At 47.8% G+C, this 15157-nt stretch overlaps 1 protein-coding gene across 5 annotated transcripts in view; it reads right to left on the bottom strand.

Moving 5' to 3' along the window:
• DZANK1 (double zinc ribbon and ankyrin repeat domains 1) overlaps positions 1-15157 on the bottom strand; it is a 67608-nt gene that overhangs the window by 2787 nt on the left and 49664 nt on the right. For all 5 annotated transcript variants that reach the window (XM_059896200.1, XM_059896198.1, XM_059896197.1 and 2 more), the window contains 6 exons: positions 12675-12778; positions 11515-11589; positions 9705-9801; positions 8884-8984; positions 7205-7285; positions 6552-6679 (listed from right to left, as the gene is read on the bottom strand). In XM_059896200.1, the coding sequence (XP_059752183.1) occupies positions 6552-6679; positions 7205-7285; positions 8884-8984; positions 9705-9801; positions 11515-11589; positions 12675-12778 (586 nt within the window). The remainder of the gene's footprint in view (positions 1-6551; positions 6680-7204; positions 7286-8883; positions 8985-9704; positions 9802-11514; positions 11590-12674; positions 12779-15157) is intronic.

Here is a 15157-nt window from a genome sequence, read left to right as displayed (position 1 = left end):
GATAAATGCTTCCAGAAGGAACAAACAGGTCAGAAATGAATAAGAATTTGCTGTAGCATTTTCATGGGCTATGCTGGGTGCTAGAAATCATGAGAGCAAGGCTTGATTATTTTGAACACAGAAATTAATATCAAGGTATTAGTAATCAAGAGTGAAGAGAAAAGAAAGTCATTTTTGATATTCAAGGACTCTAAAGTTTTTTTCTACATACCCTTTCTGAAGAAGTTACCTAAGGCCACACTCTAGCCTGACAAGGGTCAAAACCAAGAAAGTGAAAAATGTGAACGATAACTGTAGGTGGATTCCAGTGAAAAGAAATCCCATGATGACCACTGTGCAGCAGGGCCAGAGGGCTGTCAGGCAGAATCCGAGTAGGAAGTATACTCCAAGAGGGAAGTCTCTAAGAAAAAAAGCACTGAAAAAATAAGAAACCAGGTAAGATTATGGATGTGGTGAAGGCATGTTCTTTTTCAAACCAGAAAAAAACAAAGGCAATCAGAAAGTCCAGGAAAATCAAAGTCACACACAAAAACACACAAGTTGTTCATGGTTTATGAAAGAAAATGAAATGTGACCTGATTTTGAATAATTTATGGTGTGTAAGGAGAATCTACTTGACATTTCTGGTAAGAAAATTTTACTTTGAGTGGCCTAAGTGTTGTTTTCTTGAACCTACAAACAAGAAAATGTAATCAGAGTATACCAATGAACGATATTTATGTAGCTATTATAATGCAATTGCTCTTCGTGCTTTTCAACTATTGCAATCAACCTATGGATGAAGAATGGATGTCTTCATTATGTTAACACAAGTAAATATAGCTGTGATTAGTGTTGTAAAAAGTAAGCATATACTAATAGAAGTTGTGAGATGGAAGGGGAAGGAAAGGTAGAGGTAAAGGTAGAGAGCACTAATATACACTTATATGCACTTACATCCAGGTGAGTCAAGAGACACCACTGACATCATTGAAAGATGATAATTGAAATATAGGAGTTTAGGCATATCATTTATATTTTAACAGTAATTAATAAAGAACAAAAACCAGAACAGAATGATCAAAACATGAAGGTCCAGTCAGCAAGCAAAATCATCACCTATGACAGCAAGAATCAGCAGATACTGTCTAAGCATGCTAAATCAAGAGTGATCAGTTTAAGTGTATTGTTTAGTGACAGAGATATAGGTGACTCTCGGGAGAACTTTAAAACATTTACATGTAGTTGTCCTTGGAGACAAGGACTGGGGGTGAAGAGGTGAGGGCAGCAGAGGACCGCCATGCCCTTCCACAGGATTTGATTTTTCAATCATGTCCACATCTCACTTCGACACAATTAAAAAGTGATTTGGTGCGTATGAATAGTTTTCAATAAACATACACAATTTAAGAAATCTTTCTGCCAGACTAGTCATAAATAAGGCAACGTCAGTACGACTAGGCCAGAAATGAATGATGAAATTGGTGACTAAACCTCCCCATACTGCTCTGTACCTAAATCAAGTCTGTCCCAGACTAATTCTGGGAGTCTCTGGTCCTGGGGGGTGGGGGTGGGGGCCTTTCCTGACCACACCACACTGGATTCTCTTACCTGGCTTTATTTTCTTTGTAGCACTTATCATGCTCTGAAATTACTCATTCATTTGCTTACTTGTTTATTGTCTGTCTCCTCCACTAAACTGTAAGCTCCATGAGGGAAGGGAAGTGATGTCTTCATCACTGCTGTATCTCCATCACCTAGAATGCTGACCAGCACACAGTAGGTGCTCAGAAACCACTAGTAAAATGAATACATCAATGAAAAGAATGAATAGACAAACAAATTAAGGGAAGGAGTATTGCCTCCAAGATCGAAACCCATATGAATTGCAGGAAAACTTAACTATGAACTCTGCATCCACCTGTGGGAGGGTAATCCTCTGCCTGATTCGGGCTCCAGAATCAGAACTGACCAGGTAATGAGAAGGCTTTCCATTTTCCAAAGTAAATGAGAAACTTAGCACTTTCACCGGTTTTGTGTTGCAACAGAACTCTAAGTGTCCAACCACCCTAATGGTCTTAGACCTTATCTAAGTTTAGATCTTATCATTCATGTAATTTCAGCTAACTTATTTGGCCAAGGCTCCTGGTGCCAACTAAATCTGAGTGGTATGATTGGTTAGTTTCTCCTCATATTTCTCCAGAGGCAGTAAGTGAAAATGGCAAGGCCATGTGCCTTATGACAGAATTTCCATGACTTTCCAAAGATCTGCCTTTGGTTTGATACAAACAGTTCCTGCAAGCAACTAAGATTTGGGGATCACCCTTCATGTTGTTGTTGCTGGTGGTGATATTATTGTTATTAGTTTGATCAGATCAACATAACTGAGCTGTCAGGCACGGGGGAGAGTCCCGTGTCCAACAGCACTGTGAGGTCACTCCTTACCACGGACCATGCTGGGCTGATTCTTAATGTCTCAGTGTTTGTAAGAACAGCCTGTGGACCCTCGCTACTCAAACTGTGGCACCTGGACCATTGGCATCTCCTGAGAGCTGGATAGAGATGCTGGATCTCAGGCCTGGCCCCACCCAGACCTACCAAATGTGCATTTTCACAAGATCCTTGGCTGATTTACATACACATTAAAGTATGAGAAGCATTTATCAAGTTTATCTTCTTAGAGTTTGGTGCATTAAAAAAATACACATGCCCTTTCCTTAATGTGAAAACTTGGACTTGGGAAGGCTTGGTGACATCTGTTAACAGAAATAGAACTTAGAACTTAAATCCAGTTGTAACACCTTTCACCCAGGGCTTCTGTTATTTAAGCCCCACATGGTTATTCTCCCAGAGCCAACTCACCCCCATCCCCATATCCTATGTCAATCATCATGCAGTTGATACTTTCCGTTCAAATCCTGATAATCCTCTTTTTTCATAATCACAGCTTCACGACTGCCACCGTTAAAGTCCAATCATTAGGCTCCGGGCACTACAAACGATCTCATTTCATCCTCCACTAACTCTATGACCCGAGTTCGATTATCCCCATTTTACAGATGAGAAGACCTAGCAAGAGGAATATGTTCATTTTCTCCACATTTTGCTCTCTCCTGCCTCCACACTGTCCCCTGTCACCACAGAAGACTCTACTTTCCCCTCCTTTAGCACAATTCCCAGTGGTCACATTCAAAGTGTACATTTTTCACGAGGTCTTTCAGATGACCTCTCCTGGGCTCTAAGTCACTTGAATTATTTGTTCATCTACTAAGCACATGTGTGAGTGCCAGCCTGGTGCCCCCAGATGTGCCAGGGCCACCTGGTCACCTGTGACACAGTGCTTGTTCCTCTCTCGGGGAGCTCAGAGGACCTGGCTGTAAATTCAGGGTGGAGGGGTACACAGTGTGCTACGGGGGTCTGACCACGGAGGTCTCAGTCACACCAGACACCAAACTCCTCCTCATCTTTCATCTTTCCTGCCTCCCCGGTGGCATAAATAAGGCTTCACTGTCACTTCACCCCCTCAAGTTCCTGGGGCTTCACCACGCATTTACCATTTGAACTCAGATATATTCACAGGGTTGCGGCATCTCCTAGGTGGACTCAAGGCCTTCTGTCTTCACAACTCTCCCCAGGCTGAGAGCAGAGTGCGTGTTCTATTTACTCAGTAATGGGGCTGGGGGCGGGGATCGCTGATGGCTAGATTTTCTTGGTTGGTGGTTTCCTGCATAACCACAGTTTGGTTTTGGAAGATGATGAATCATGACTCTGCCAACGCTTAGCTGTGTACCTAGCTCCCCAAACAAGTTAACTGCAACACGGCGAGGGCATGAGACGGAGCGCGTCCTGCCATCAGAACTCCTGCTGTGAGTCTCCTCCTCCGAGGAGCTTGTCATTGTCACGGCAGACCTTCCGGAACGCGGGTGGCACAGCAAGTACACTGTGGTGCCCTGTGAATTTGTATCATAAAGACACTTTCCTACTAATGCACAAGCAACGCAAACTGTTTACTCCAATCTAAGTATCACGGTGAATTAAGGTACACTCTCTCTCTTTGCAAATCCTGAATTACCTAACAGACTAAATCTCCACAGGTGAACCTCTAAGTAAACTGATGGTTGCATTTTCCTCACTTGCCTGCACAGCTCAGAGGCTCGATATTTGAAACTGCCAGTGAAGAAGGGCAGCTACTGTCCAAAAGCAAACAGCATCTCTCTGTGTCCCTCTCCTCGCAAGACTTTTTGAATCCGTGTTGCTGAAGTCTGCTGGTAAGAGGTGTCAGCTTTGGTGGAAGATGTGTATTTCTCCTCAGCCATCCCCTTTCTGCTGAGTATGAGTTTATTCTGGTAAGAAAGACACAAACATGGGAACCAGAAACCCTAGGGAGGGGCTTTCTGCTACCGGCCAAGCTGCTGGACAGAAGCTACCTGTATGGAGACCACCTGGGTTGCCTCTCGCCATTAGCCAAACAGGCTCAGGGTGAGAAGAGAATGTTAATCCTTGTTTGCAAAGGACAAGTCACGGAGCCTCTTTTACAGGAAAGTCAGATCGCCAGATGGCTTGTGCCTGAAGAGCTGTAGACAGCGGAGCCTTGAGGTCATGTTCCTGGGTCTACAGAGGTCCAGCTGTGGGGCAGAGGCCGGGTGGACCCAGGCCCAAACCCTGTGAACTAACAAATATAAGCCACACTCAGCAGAACTGGCTCTCAGTGGAAAAAATCTGCTTTCTGAACCCGCCCCTCCCTGACCCCACGTGAGCTATATTCTGCTAACAGTAACCATGACAATGCAGGGGGAGTGACAAAGGGCTATTACACACCATTCAGCTAGACCATATAACCACGGCCGGCGTTAGACTTAGTAGAAATGCAAGGAGATCACACGTGGATAGATGTCAGTTTACAGAATGGTAATGAAGCAACAATGGAAACTGAGGAACACCAAAGAGAGACAGGTCACCTGTTCCAGGTCCAGAGATAGGTTCATCCTGTTAGCCAGACTCTTCATAAAGCCAGGACTCATCACACTTAAGCAACAATTCAAAATGTGCTCAAGCGAGTTTTGTATCAACCACAAACATTATATGTAAATGCAATTAAAAAATCCTTATCTGGGCTTCCCTGGTGGCGCAGTGGTTGAGAGTCTGCCTGCCAATGCAGGGGACACGGGTTTGAGCCCTGGTCTGGGAAGACCCCACATGCCACGGAGCAGCTGGGCCCGTGAGCCACAATTGCTAGACCTGCGCGTCTGGAGCCTGTGCTCCGCAACAGGAGAGGCCGCGATAATGGGAGGCCTGCGCACCGCGATGAAGAGTGGCCCCCACTTGCCGCAGCTAGAGAAAGCCCTCGCACAGAAACGAAGACCCAACACAGCCATAAATAAATAAATAAATAAATAAATAAATAAATAAATAAATTAAACTTAAAAAAAAAAAATCCTTATCTGAATTATCCAATTATAAAGCATACCTTCACACAAAACAAGGTGTCATTATTTCTATTAATAATGATAATATAAGTGTAGGAATGTAAATGATGAAGCTGACAAGGTATGACGCCTGTGAACCCCAAGAGAACTTGAGAAACTAAATTCCAGCCATCAAGTGTGTACACCCACAGGCCAAATACTTTGCTACAAAATTAAACTACTGATAAAAAGGGGGTCGTGTCTACTGACACGAGTCCTATTGGGCAGAAACTTTAAAAAACGCACATAGAAAAATTAAGAGAGAGATATTTTGAATAAAAACGCTAGAGGAAATTTTGAAACAGAGGAGAATAGAAGCAAAGCTATTTAACTTTTGTCCCCTGTGCTCCTTGCCAACCTCGGCAGCGCGATTCACAGAGCGGGGCCCCAGCTGCCTCAGTAACAGTGCGGGCGGCAGGGTGGTTGACCTGCGATTCCCCCAGATGACTTCCAGTTCAACAGCTTGGTCAGCGGGATGTAAGCAGCTAACGGCGAGGACCTGGACTCAAAACACTGTCCACCCCACGTCTCCCAAGTAATCTGCAAGGGAACAGTGGGCTCACAAGGCCGGGTGGCGTCAAGGGTGGGAAAGTAACAAGACCATCCCACGTGACTGGGGATCTCGTCATCCCGCTTCCCAGCTGCGGAAACCGAGGCAGCAGGAGACGGCGTGGTGAACCCGCGTGCACCGCCTCCCCCCGGGGCTGTTCGCATCCACGGACGACCGGATAAGGTTTTCTTTCTGCAGCAACTTCACGGGTACATTTCCCACCATGATGAAAATCATGATGAAAACACTGCTTAACACTCAACGGCTAAGGATTTGCGGGCCCACAAATATAAATAAATTCATGAGTTAACAAAATGGACCATCATTTATCAAAGCTACTAAAAGTTAGACAATCCAGTAGTCCGTTTAAAAACCTCTGTTTTACCCAGATTTGGAAAACAGAAGCAGTTATGTCTCTCATTAAGGCCAAAATGGGTTGAAATGGTTCCTAAGTGGTTCAAGTTGAACAGGGCCTGCAAACTGACCGCTCGGAGGAGCCCCACCAAGTACCAGCTGGCTGCGACCTCACCCACAACTCTCCCTCGTGTTTCACTTACGGGCCCCACTGCTGGTCCACATCCGCGCCCCGCTGCACGAGAACCGGGATCGCTTCATGGTGCTTGTTCGTGACCGCCAGGCTCAGAACGGGCTGGTCTTCCTTGTCACTGCAGTTGGGTTCTGCTCCCTGCAGCGTGTAGAAAAGGACAAACTTGCACAAAGCCTAAGCTCAGTGGCACCCGCTCGCCATCCTAGTAAGTATAACAAACCCTTGATGGAACTAAACTGCTTTAACTCAAACGAAGCAGGAACTCCAAGACCCAACCTATAAAGACAGAGCTGCCAAGTCATGTGGGCGATCAAACTTGTGTTTCTGCTCCGCCAGCAGGAGGCCAGGCACCTGGGTGGACAGCCTTGCTTCTTTAGGAAGCATGATGGTCACACAGGGTCACAGACCAGGGATTCTGTCCACCTTCCTGCACTTTATTTGGGCTCCTGTGCACCTTTCTGCCTATTTTCTTTGCTATAAAAATTAGCAACAGGTAACAATTAATGTAAAGTTTTTGACTAGCCGTTTAGCCCACTTCCAGATGGTTTTAAATTAAGCGGCACTGTGATTATCACAATATCGAACAAAACTTCCGTCTGAAAGAGATGGGGTGGCAGGCCTGGCTGAGAGCCTCAGGGAGGCGTGTTCTTGGGCTGCACTTACTTCATCACGTAGCTGTTCCATCACAGACACTCTTCCTTCCCCTGCTGGTCCGACTTCCTTCAGCAGAAGCCTGTTTTCAGGCTGCGGGATCACAGAAGGTGGTCGTTTCCACGGCCGCAAAATCTTTTTATTGTCACGTCCCACTTGTCCAGGCTCAACCCTCAGGGCAAATGTTTCCTCTCCTGGATAAGTTCTGAGTCCCAGGGACAGGTGAGTGTGAGCACGAGCGTGTATGTGTGTGTGTGAAGTGTGTGTGGGGTGTGCATGTGTGTGTGTGTGGTCTTCAACGGCCAGCAGCACAGATAAACACATCTAATGTAAATCTAGCCAGTCTCTGAGGCCTTGCCTGGGGGAAGGACACCACACTGACATTTTTTCGTGTTATTAAGGATGGGGATGCAATGAGAAACCTCATAAAACCCTAGAAACCACACACTAGTTTTATTATGAATACTTCTAGGAAAAGCAACCAGGTGAATCCTAAAGTTTACGCTGTGTGCTTTATAAGGTGTTCGAAATCAGCCTGAGTGTGACCACCTGCCTGCGGAGAACCCCCCGCCCCCGACCAGGCTGGGTGCCCGTGTACGTGCCGGGAGGCCCCGGGGCCCCCCGTGACTGAAGTGGTGGGGCTGGAGGGGAGAACTGACCCTGTGTCCACCTCCACCTCCAGCTCGCTGCCACAGCCAAAGAAGGCCGACCGGAGGGCAAGGTGGTGGGTGAGCAAAGGCACCCACTGTCTCTCCAAAGCTCCCGTTAAAACTATTCATGGCCCATAATTGTGAAAAACAAAACTCTAACAGCTGAGGGAAACCAGGGAAAGGGTACCGTGCATGGATCAGAAATGGTGAAGAAACCCAAAGATTGAAAGCAGATGGAATCAGACTGACAGGGAAATCAAAGCCAAGAGGAAAACCAGCTGCAGACCCCAGTCATGTGAGCGTGTTCTCTCCAGGGAGCCCAGCAGGGGGGCGGGCGTTGGGTGTGGCTGAATCCACAGCGTGTTATTAAAGGGCTTTACCACGAATCACGGGGATGGCCTGCATCCTCCCTGCTCTCCCGAGTAGAAGGGCGGGAAGCTTTTGCTCCCTGCTTAAACCCTGATACTATTTTCCATACAGTTCACAATTTGCCTAACAGAGGCTTCTCCTGGGAGCACTGGGCCTGAGAAGGGCAAAGGGCAGAGGCCAGACACGGGACGGGTTTGGAGAGTCAGGAAGGAGTGGTAACCACCACGGCACTCCCACTACCACGCTCACCAGCAGAGGAAAGGCCTGCCCACGCTGGCAACTTCGGGGACCCTCCACCCACAGAGACCGCAGGCCCACAGACCCAGCTGGGCACCCGTGCTAATCAAGCTAGCCCTTCGTTTATCAACATGACCTAACAACAAAGGATCATCACATGTTCGAGACAAACCAAAAGCAAGAAAGAGAAAGATGAGCAGATAGAACGGACCCCAGAGGAAACAGGTGATTCAGGAGACTGAGGAGAACTTTAAAATAATTCCAGTGAATAATCTTGAGAGATTTTAAAGGTTCTGCCTCCATAAAATAAAAACACACTGCTATAAAAAAGGGAACAGAAAATGAAAAAGTATTCTTCCATTTAAACAATCTCAAAATAAAACATTAGATGCACAGCTGAAGAAGACAGCTCTAAGGATCAAGGAGAACACATACCGTAAGCTGCTGCTTCTTCTCTTGAAACGTTTTGGTCTTGAAATTCTTGGTCCTTGTGACTTTCTCCGTGGTGTCTGGGGTGCTCTGGCTGTAGTCACTCACTGGAATGACAGGAGTCGAGGACCAAAGTGAAGCCCCCTGCCACTCCCATCATATAAAGAGCCACTCTCCTGCCATGCCCCCCTCAAGAGGTCGGAAGGAGGAAAAGGCTTTTATAGAAATTTCTATTTGATGAAACCTGGCCCGAAGGACTCCTGGGGCTGTCCTTCTTGGTCCAGAACCAGAGGGGGGGGGGGAGGGAGGGGAATAAAAGGGGCTACAGTTCTCAGGCCCCAAAGAGTACCCCCTGCCCCAATTTATCTCCCCAGTTCCTGTGAAAGACTGCAAAGGTCTCACGCCTGACTTTGGGGAGGCCAGAGGAATAACATGGGTGGAATGTGAAAGTAAGAGGCCTGGCTGGGCCAGCAAATTTTAAGCAGTTCTCTCCATCCTTGCCAAGTCACTGTGTTGTTTTTGGTCAACGGTTCTTTAGGTTTTTCTTTTTTAATTATTATTTTTTCGTCCAGGTTTACTGAGATGTAACTGACATCCAGCACTGTATGAGTCTCAGGGGCACAGCATGATGATCTGACTCACATACGCCATGAACTGACGACCACAAGAAGTTTAGTGAACAGCGTCATCTCGTATAGAAACAAAATGAAAGAAACAGAAAAAAATATTTTTCCTCGTGATGAGAACGTGTAGGATTTACTTTCCTGTAACAACATCCATATATAACTGGTCAACCGTTTTAAAGTCCCCGGAAGGGGACAACTCACCCAGGTTGGACCCGCTGCCGAACAGGCCGTTCCCTCCCTCGGTGACACTGCTCAGAAAGTGGTCGCTGAAATTCACCGCCTTGTTCAGGTAAAGGTTCTGGCCAATGAAAAAATTCCAGCACCATGAAAGACGAGGCCGCCGCGTCCCAGCAGAATGGTCTCCCTGCTCACCTGCTCCTCTTTCTGTTAACGACAGCCCTGTCTACCCAGACAGTCAAGCCTGCAGCGTGACCGTGCTTGCAGACACCTCCCTCACCTCACCGTGATGTTCTGTTCATTCTGCCTCTTACGCAACTCCTCATTCTGGCCCCTCTTCTCACACCGAGATCATTGCAACAGCCTCCAAACAGCTTCCTGCCAGCCCACCTTCCCTGTGGCTGCCCCAGCCCCTTTATACAATGAATGTATATGTAACTGTGTCCCTCTGTGCTTACAACCCTTCCGTGTCTTGGGATTAGGGTGGTCTGACGGGGAGGCTCAGGCTGCAGAGTCTGTATCCTGGTTTGGTCACTTAGTAGCTTAGGGGCCTTGGAAGAAGCAAGTTGCTTAACTTCTCTGAGCCTCAGTTTCCTCACCCGTAAAGCGGAAATATTATGACCAGCCTCAAAGAGATGTTGTCAAAGCAAAATGAGGTTACATGGATGTCTATAAAATGAGGATGGGTGATACACAGGCCAGACCCGGGATTCCGTATCCACCTGGACCGGTTCCACAGCGTGGCACCCTGCTCCTGCCATCGGGAGCCACCTGCTACTTCCTGAGCACAGAACACGTGGGCTAAGAAAAAACACACACAGAACCTGGGACACATCCCTGACTTCTACGTGATGGACAGCTTATTGCAGATGCTCTTGTGTCTGTCCAGTTCCCCTTAACCAGTCAGGTACCATCCCAGCTGCCACGCTGGCTGCTAACAGCTCACAGCTGACCCCCCTCTCCAGCTGCCCTCAGTAGGTGAGGGCTGACCTGCCCTAGCGGTTATGCCCCTCCCCCCCAGCCTCAAGTGGGGACAACTGTGTGGTGTGACTCGCCGTGTTCTGCGTCCCTCAGTCCCATTCTCCTGAAGCACCTCCCTGCCCAAGCTCTGCTGCAGCCACACAACCGAAAACACAGCATTTAGTGCTTTCCTTGGTTACAAAGCACATTCACGTGTATCTTCCCACTGGACACTCCCAGCCTCCCTGTGGGTCAGGCAGGGCCCAGGTATCTGTCCCAGTTTTAGAGACATCGTTAGCACCCTGCCAGGTCACGGCCAGGCCCGAGTTCCCCTCCTTTTCCTTGCCTTCTTCACTTTCTTCTCAATCCATGAATTATTCTTTTGTATGTTGTGACTTCTTGTCCAATGAAACTAAAGCTGCCTGTATCAGTTAATGTTTGTCACACACTTATGGGCTCCATGGCAATGTTCCAGTTACCAAATGAGAGGGAAGATCAAGGGAGACATGGCCACAAAGTATGGCTTATTTTTATAGGCAAATAGGTCAAAGTACATATCAGCAAACATTTCTGTCAGTCTTTCGCCTATACTCAGACTTCAGTGGGTATAAATAAACCTGAGAACTACAGGACCAATAGGGTGGGTGATAATTTCTGTTCTTACGACATCTTTATGTGCCTGAAAGCTGGCTTCTCTGAGGTTTAGCTCAGTTATTTATCTAATTCTATGAAATTGCTGGCCTCCAGTTAAGTCTCATAATATTCTAAACTCTTCCTTTCTATGGATTATGCAGAAGCATTTCAATAAATCATAAGCTACCATTTACTAGGTCAGTCAATTTTGAAATGAATAACTTCTGGCAGTTTTACTCACCTTGTTTGAGACTTGAATATAATTCAGCCTGATGCTAACTTCATAGCCATCCTCATGGACGGTAGCAGAGATGAGCTTGTAAAAAAGTATTAGAGAGCATTCACAACCATGAGTGTGGGACTCAAAGCTCGGAGCCACAGCCAAGAAATTCTGAGATGCTAAGCTGTACATTTAATCAAACATTTAATTAACACAAAGCAAGGCAGGAAAAGAGAAACAAAAACTAGATGAAATAGGACACAAATGGCAAAATGGCAGACACAAATCCAGCCTTCTCTATAATCCCATTAATTATAAATGAACTAAATACTCCAATCAAAGAGCAGAGACTGCCAGATTGGTTAAGAAAGCAAGACCCAAATTGATACTGTCTACAAGAGACACACTTTAATGAAGCCACATGGCTGCAGGTCATCACCTGGCAAAAGGTGACCTGGGGGGGCCAGGCCTTGGCAATCAAGGGCCAAGTATTCAGGTGAGCAGCTGTCTCTATAAGTAGCGGGAGGAATTTAGATCAATGGGGCTCAGCAAATGCTTTAAGGATCAGATAGTAAATATTTTAGGTTTTGTGGGCCATATGGTCCTTGCTCTTGCAGTACAAAAGCAGCTACAGACGATAAGTAAATGAATGAGTGTAGCTGTGATCCAATAAAACTTGATTTACAAAACTGGTGGCAGGCCAGATTTGCCCCACAGGCCACAGTTTGGAGACCCCTAGATTAGGCCAAGGAATTAATAAACCACCAAAATAGATTATCAAAGGAAATTGAGCAATACTTGACAATGACACAGTTCCAATGTTGGCCTAACTTGGTGGCAGAGGAGTGGATGGGCTAACTTTGAAAGGTTCTTTTAGTCTCATGACAGAGGAAAACGCCTTCTCACAGATGTGTGTCTTTATAACAGCAGTATCCCTGGGGTCTGACAGACCTGCTTCAAGTCCTGAATCCCCTGAGACCCAGAGTGTAGTCTTTGGCAGGTCACCAAATCTCTCTGAGCCAGTTTTCCTGGATGTCAAATAAGGCGAGGAGGCATGGAAAGCGGGGCAGGAAAAAGAGAAAGGGCAAGCAAAGTGCAATTTCAGGACAGTCCGTGGGGGCAACCTCAGCCTGATCCCACGGGATGCTCCAGAGAGGAAGTCCCGCTCAGAGGCCACCCACCTTTCCCATCCTGGGCTCTGCAATCAAGGCCCGGAATTCAGGGTTGTTCTGAGCGTAAGACCGGAGGTGAGCGGAGATATGGTCCACCTGTTTTCTCCAGTATCCTAAAGAAGGAGAGAAACCCAAACACGCGGATGATTCTCCTGAGGTGAAGGAGGAAAAGTGTCAGCATGCAACATGCATTTTCAGAGAGCTCATTTCTCTTTGCCAAACTCTGTGATGGTTTTTGCTTTCTGAACCTTGACTATGTACCAGAATAAGTTCCATGAATATTATAGAATTCCAAAGGAGTGTATTTTGATTGCCATATCTGGGGTCTTTTTCTTTTATTCTTTTAAAATTAACCATATTGAGAAACAACTTACTAATAAAGTGCCCCTATTTGAAAGGTAAGTGCCCCTGTTTTGAGTTTTGGCAAGTGTATACATCCCATCGATATGGAGAGCATTCCCATCACTCCAGAAAGCTTCCTGTGCCCCTTTCAGTCTGCACAGGGTTTAAAATAATTCGAATTCATTGCCACCATTTAAGGCTTGAGAGATTTCACATGAGTCTGGTTTCTCGTGCGCAGGTGGGCGATGCAGCAGCACTGGGCCTGTCCTTCTGCCGGGCCCGGCTGCCTGGGGCCGAGGGGTGGCTGCCCGCTTTGGACGGGGCAGGGCGCTCCAGCCGGCCACAGCCCTTGCAGGCCTGGCTGCCTGCCTTGACTTCCTGGCTCTGCCCCTGTGGCCACTTGAGTATGAAAACCTGCATCGGATCCCACCTCATCATTTTACCAGTGAGGACACTAAAGCTGAGAGCAATCGGGTGGCCTTTGCAAGGTCATCCAGACATCTAAATCTTACTCGGCCTTACTTTCCTTACCTGTAAAATGGGACTAATACCTCTCACCTCATACGTTACTGTGACACCAAATAAGAGAACCTCAGTGTCTTAGTTTGGGTTCCCCTGACAGCAGAGCCTGAGACGAATATTTAGGACAGGCAGTTTCTTTTGAAGGTGACCCTGGGAAGCACGAATGATGGAGCAGAAACAGCAGGACAGGGCAGGAAGGGAAGCCAATTAAGCATCTGTTAAAAGCTGGTCAATGCTGTGGGCAGCGGGGCTCCGTCCTGCTGGGACCTAAGAGGAACCCGGCAGAACACACCCCAGGTCTGTGCACTGGACAGAGGGACCGAGGCATTCACTCTCCGCCCCGGGCCCGTGTGTGAGCTCCGGCACTTCTGAACTGCACCCGCCTGTGGACCGGCAGTCTTCTGCTGCTCCGAGGCAGCAAAGCAAAGAGATGCTGTGGCACGTTTGACGAGGGACACGAGCAGAGATGCGCAGAACCAAGCACCACGCTGTGCTGGGATCAAGCGGGCAGAGGGGTCTGGGCATCACGAGAGTCGGCTGCGAGTAGCTGACATAACACCAGAGGGAGCACTGAGCCCAGCACAGGGTTTGGCACAAGGTAGGCACATTCATCCCACAAACAGTCACTGAGCACCTCCTGTGTGCCATGCACTATCTGAGGGCTGGGGATACAGCAGTGAACAAAGTGCTTGCCCTTGAGGAGTTCACAGGTGGACCCAGAGAAAATACAGGTAAATAAATAAATACGCAGGCAGGAGTATGCTAAACACAAAGATCTGACTGAGAATCTACAACACATGTACGATTCCAAGATCAAATGTCAACTCTCAAAAGAGCCTCCAGGGAGGGCGTTATGGAAAGGCTGGGAGGGGTGAGGGGGTCTTTTGGAAAAGGTCCTGGCAAGACCGTAAGTCCTCTTTGGGGGGTGAGGTCTGCTCCCTCCCAGCTCAGGATGAAAGAGGGGGTTCCAGGGGCTGCCTTCTGCTATAGGGAACTGAGGTCCCATGTCTATTATCTGTTGGTGCCAAGCTAAGCGCCCCAGAACCTGGTGGTTTAAAATGTCAGCCACCTGAGGCCTCACACTTCTGTGGGTCCAGAGTGTGGTCAGTGCCCAGCAGGGATGGCTCATCTCTGCCCCACATGGTATCAGCCGAGCCGTCAGCTGAGGCTTGGGGTCCGAGATGGTCTCATCCCTGTGGCTGAGGCCTCGGCTAAGATGGCGCAGGGCTGGGGGCCGCCTGGCCTCTCTCTTCCCGTGACTGCCGCCTGCACCCGCTCAAACGTCAGCAGTCTTTGTGGTGGCTGTTGGCTGGGCCCTGAGGCATCTGTCCTCATTCAGCGATCTGTCCTGACCTCTTTACATGGCACTCACTTCCTGGGGAGTAAGTGCAAGCTCCCAGCCCTCCTAAGTCCAGGCCCGGAACTGTCGTGGTGTCTCTTCTGCCACTTCTGCTGATGAAAGCAACTCGCAAGGCCAGTCTAGATTCCAAAGGAAGGGAAACAGCATACAGGGGTAGGAGGGGTCATTCTGGTCATCTCTGCGGACGATCGACCAGGACACTCATGCCTGGAAGACAGTGGACTGGGTCCTGACTCTCAGCTGGGAAATCCACGAGGCAAGAGAAGAG

This window comes from Balaenoptera ricei, chromosome 15 (genome assembly GCF_028023285.1).
Source record: "Balaenoptera ricei isolate mBalRic1 chromosome 15, mBalRic1.hap2, whole genome shotgun sequence".
NCBI lineage: Eukaryota > Metazoa > Chordata > Mammalia > Artiodactyla > Balaenopteridae > Balaenoptera > Balaenoptera ricei.
This window is presented reverse-complemented; position numbering and strand designations above follow the sequence as displayed.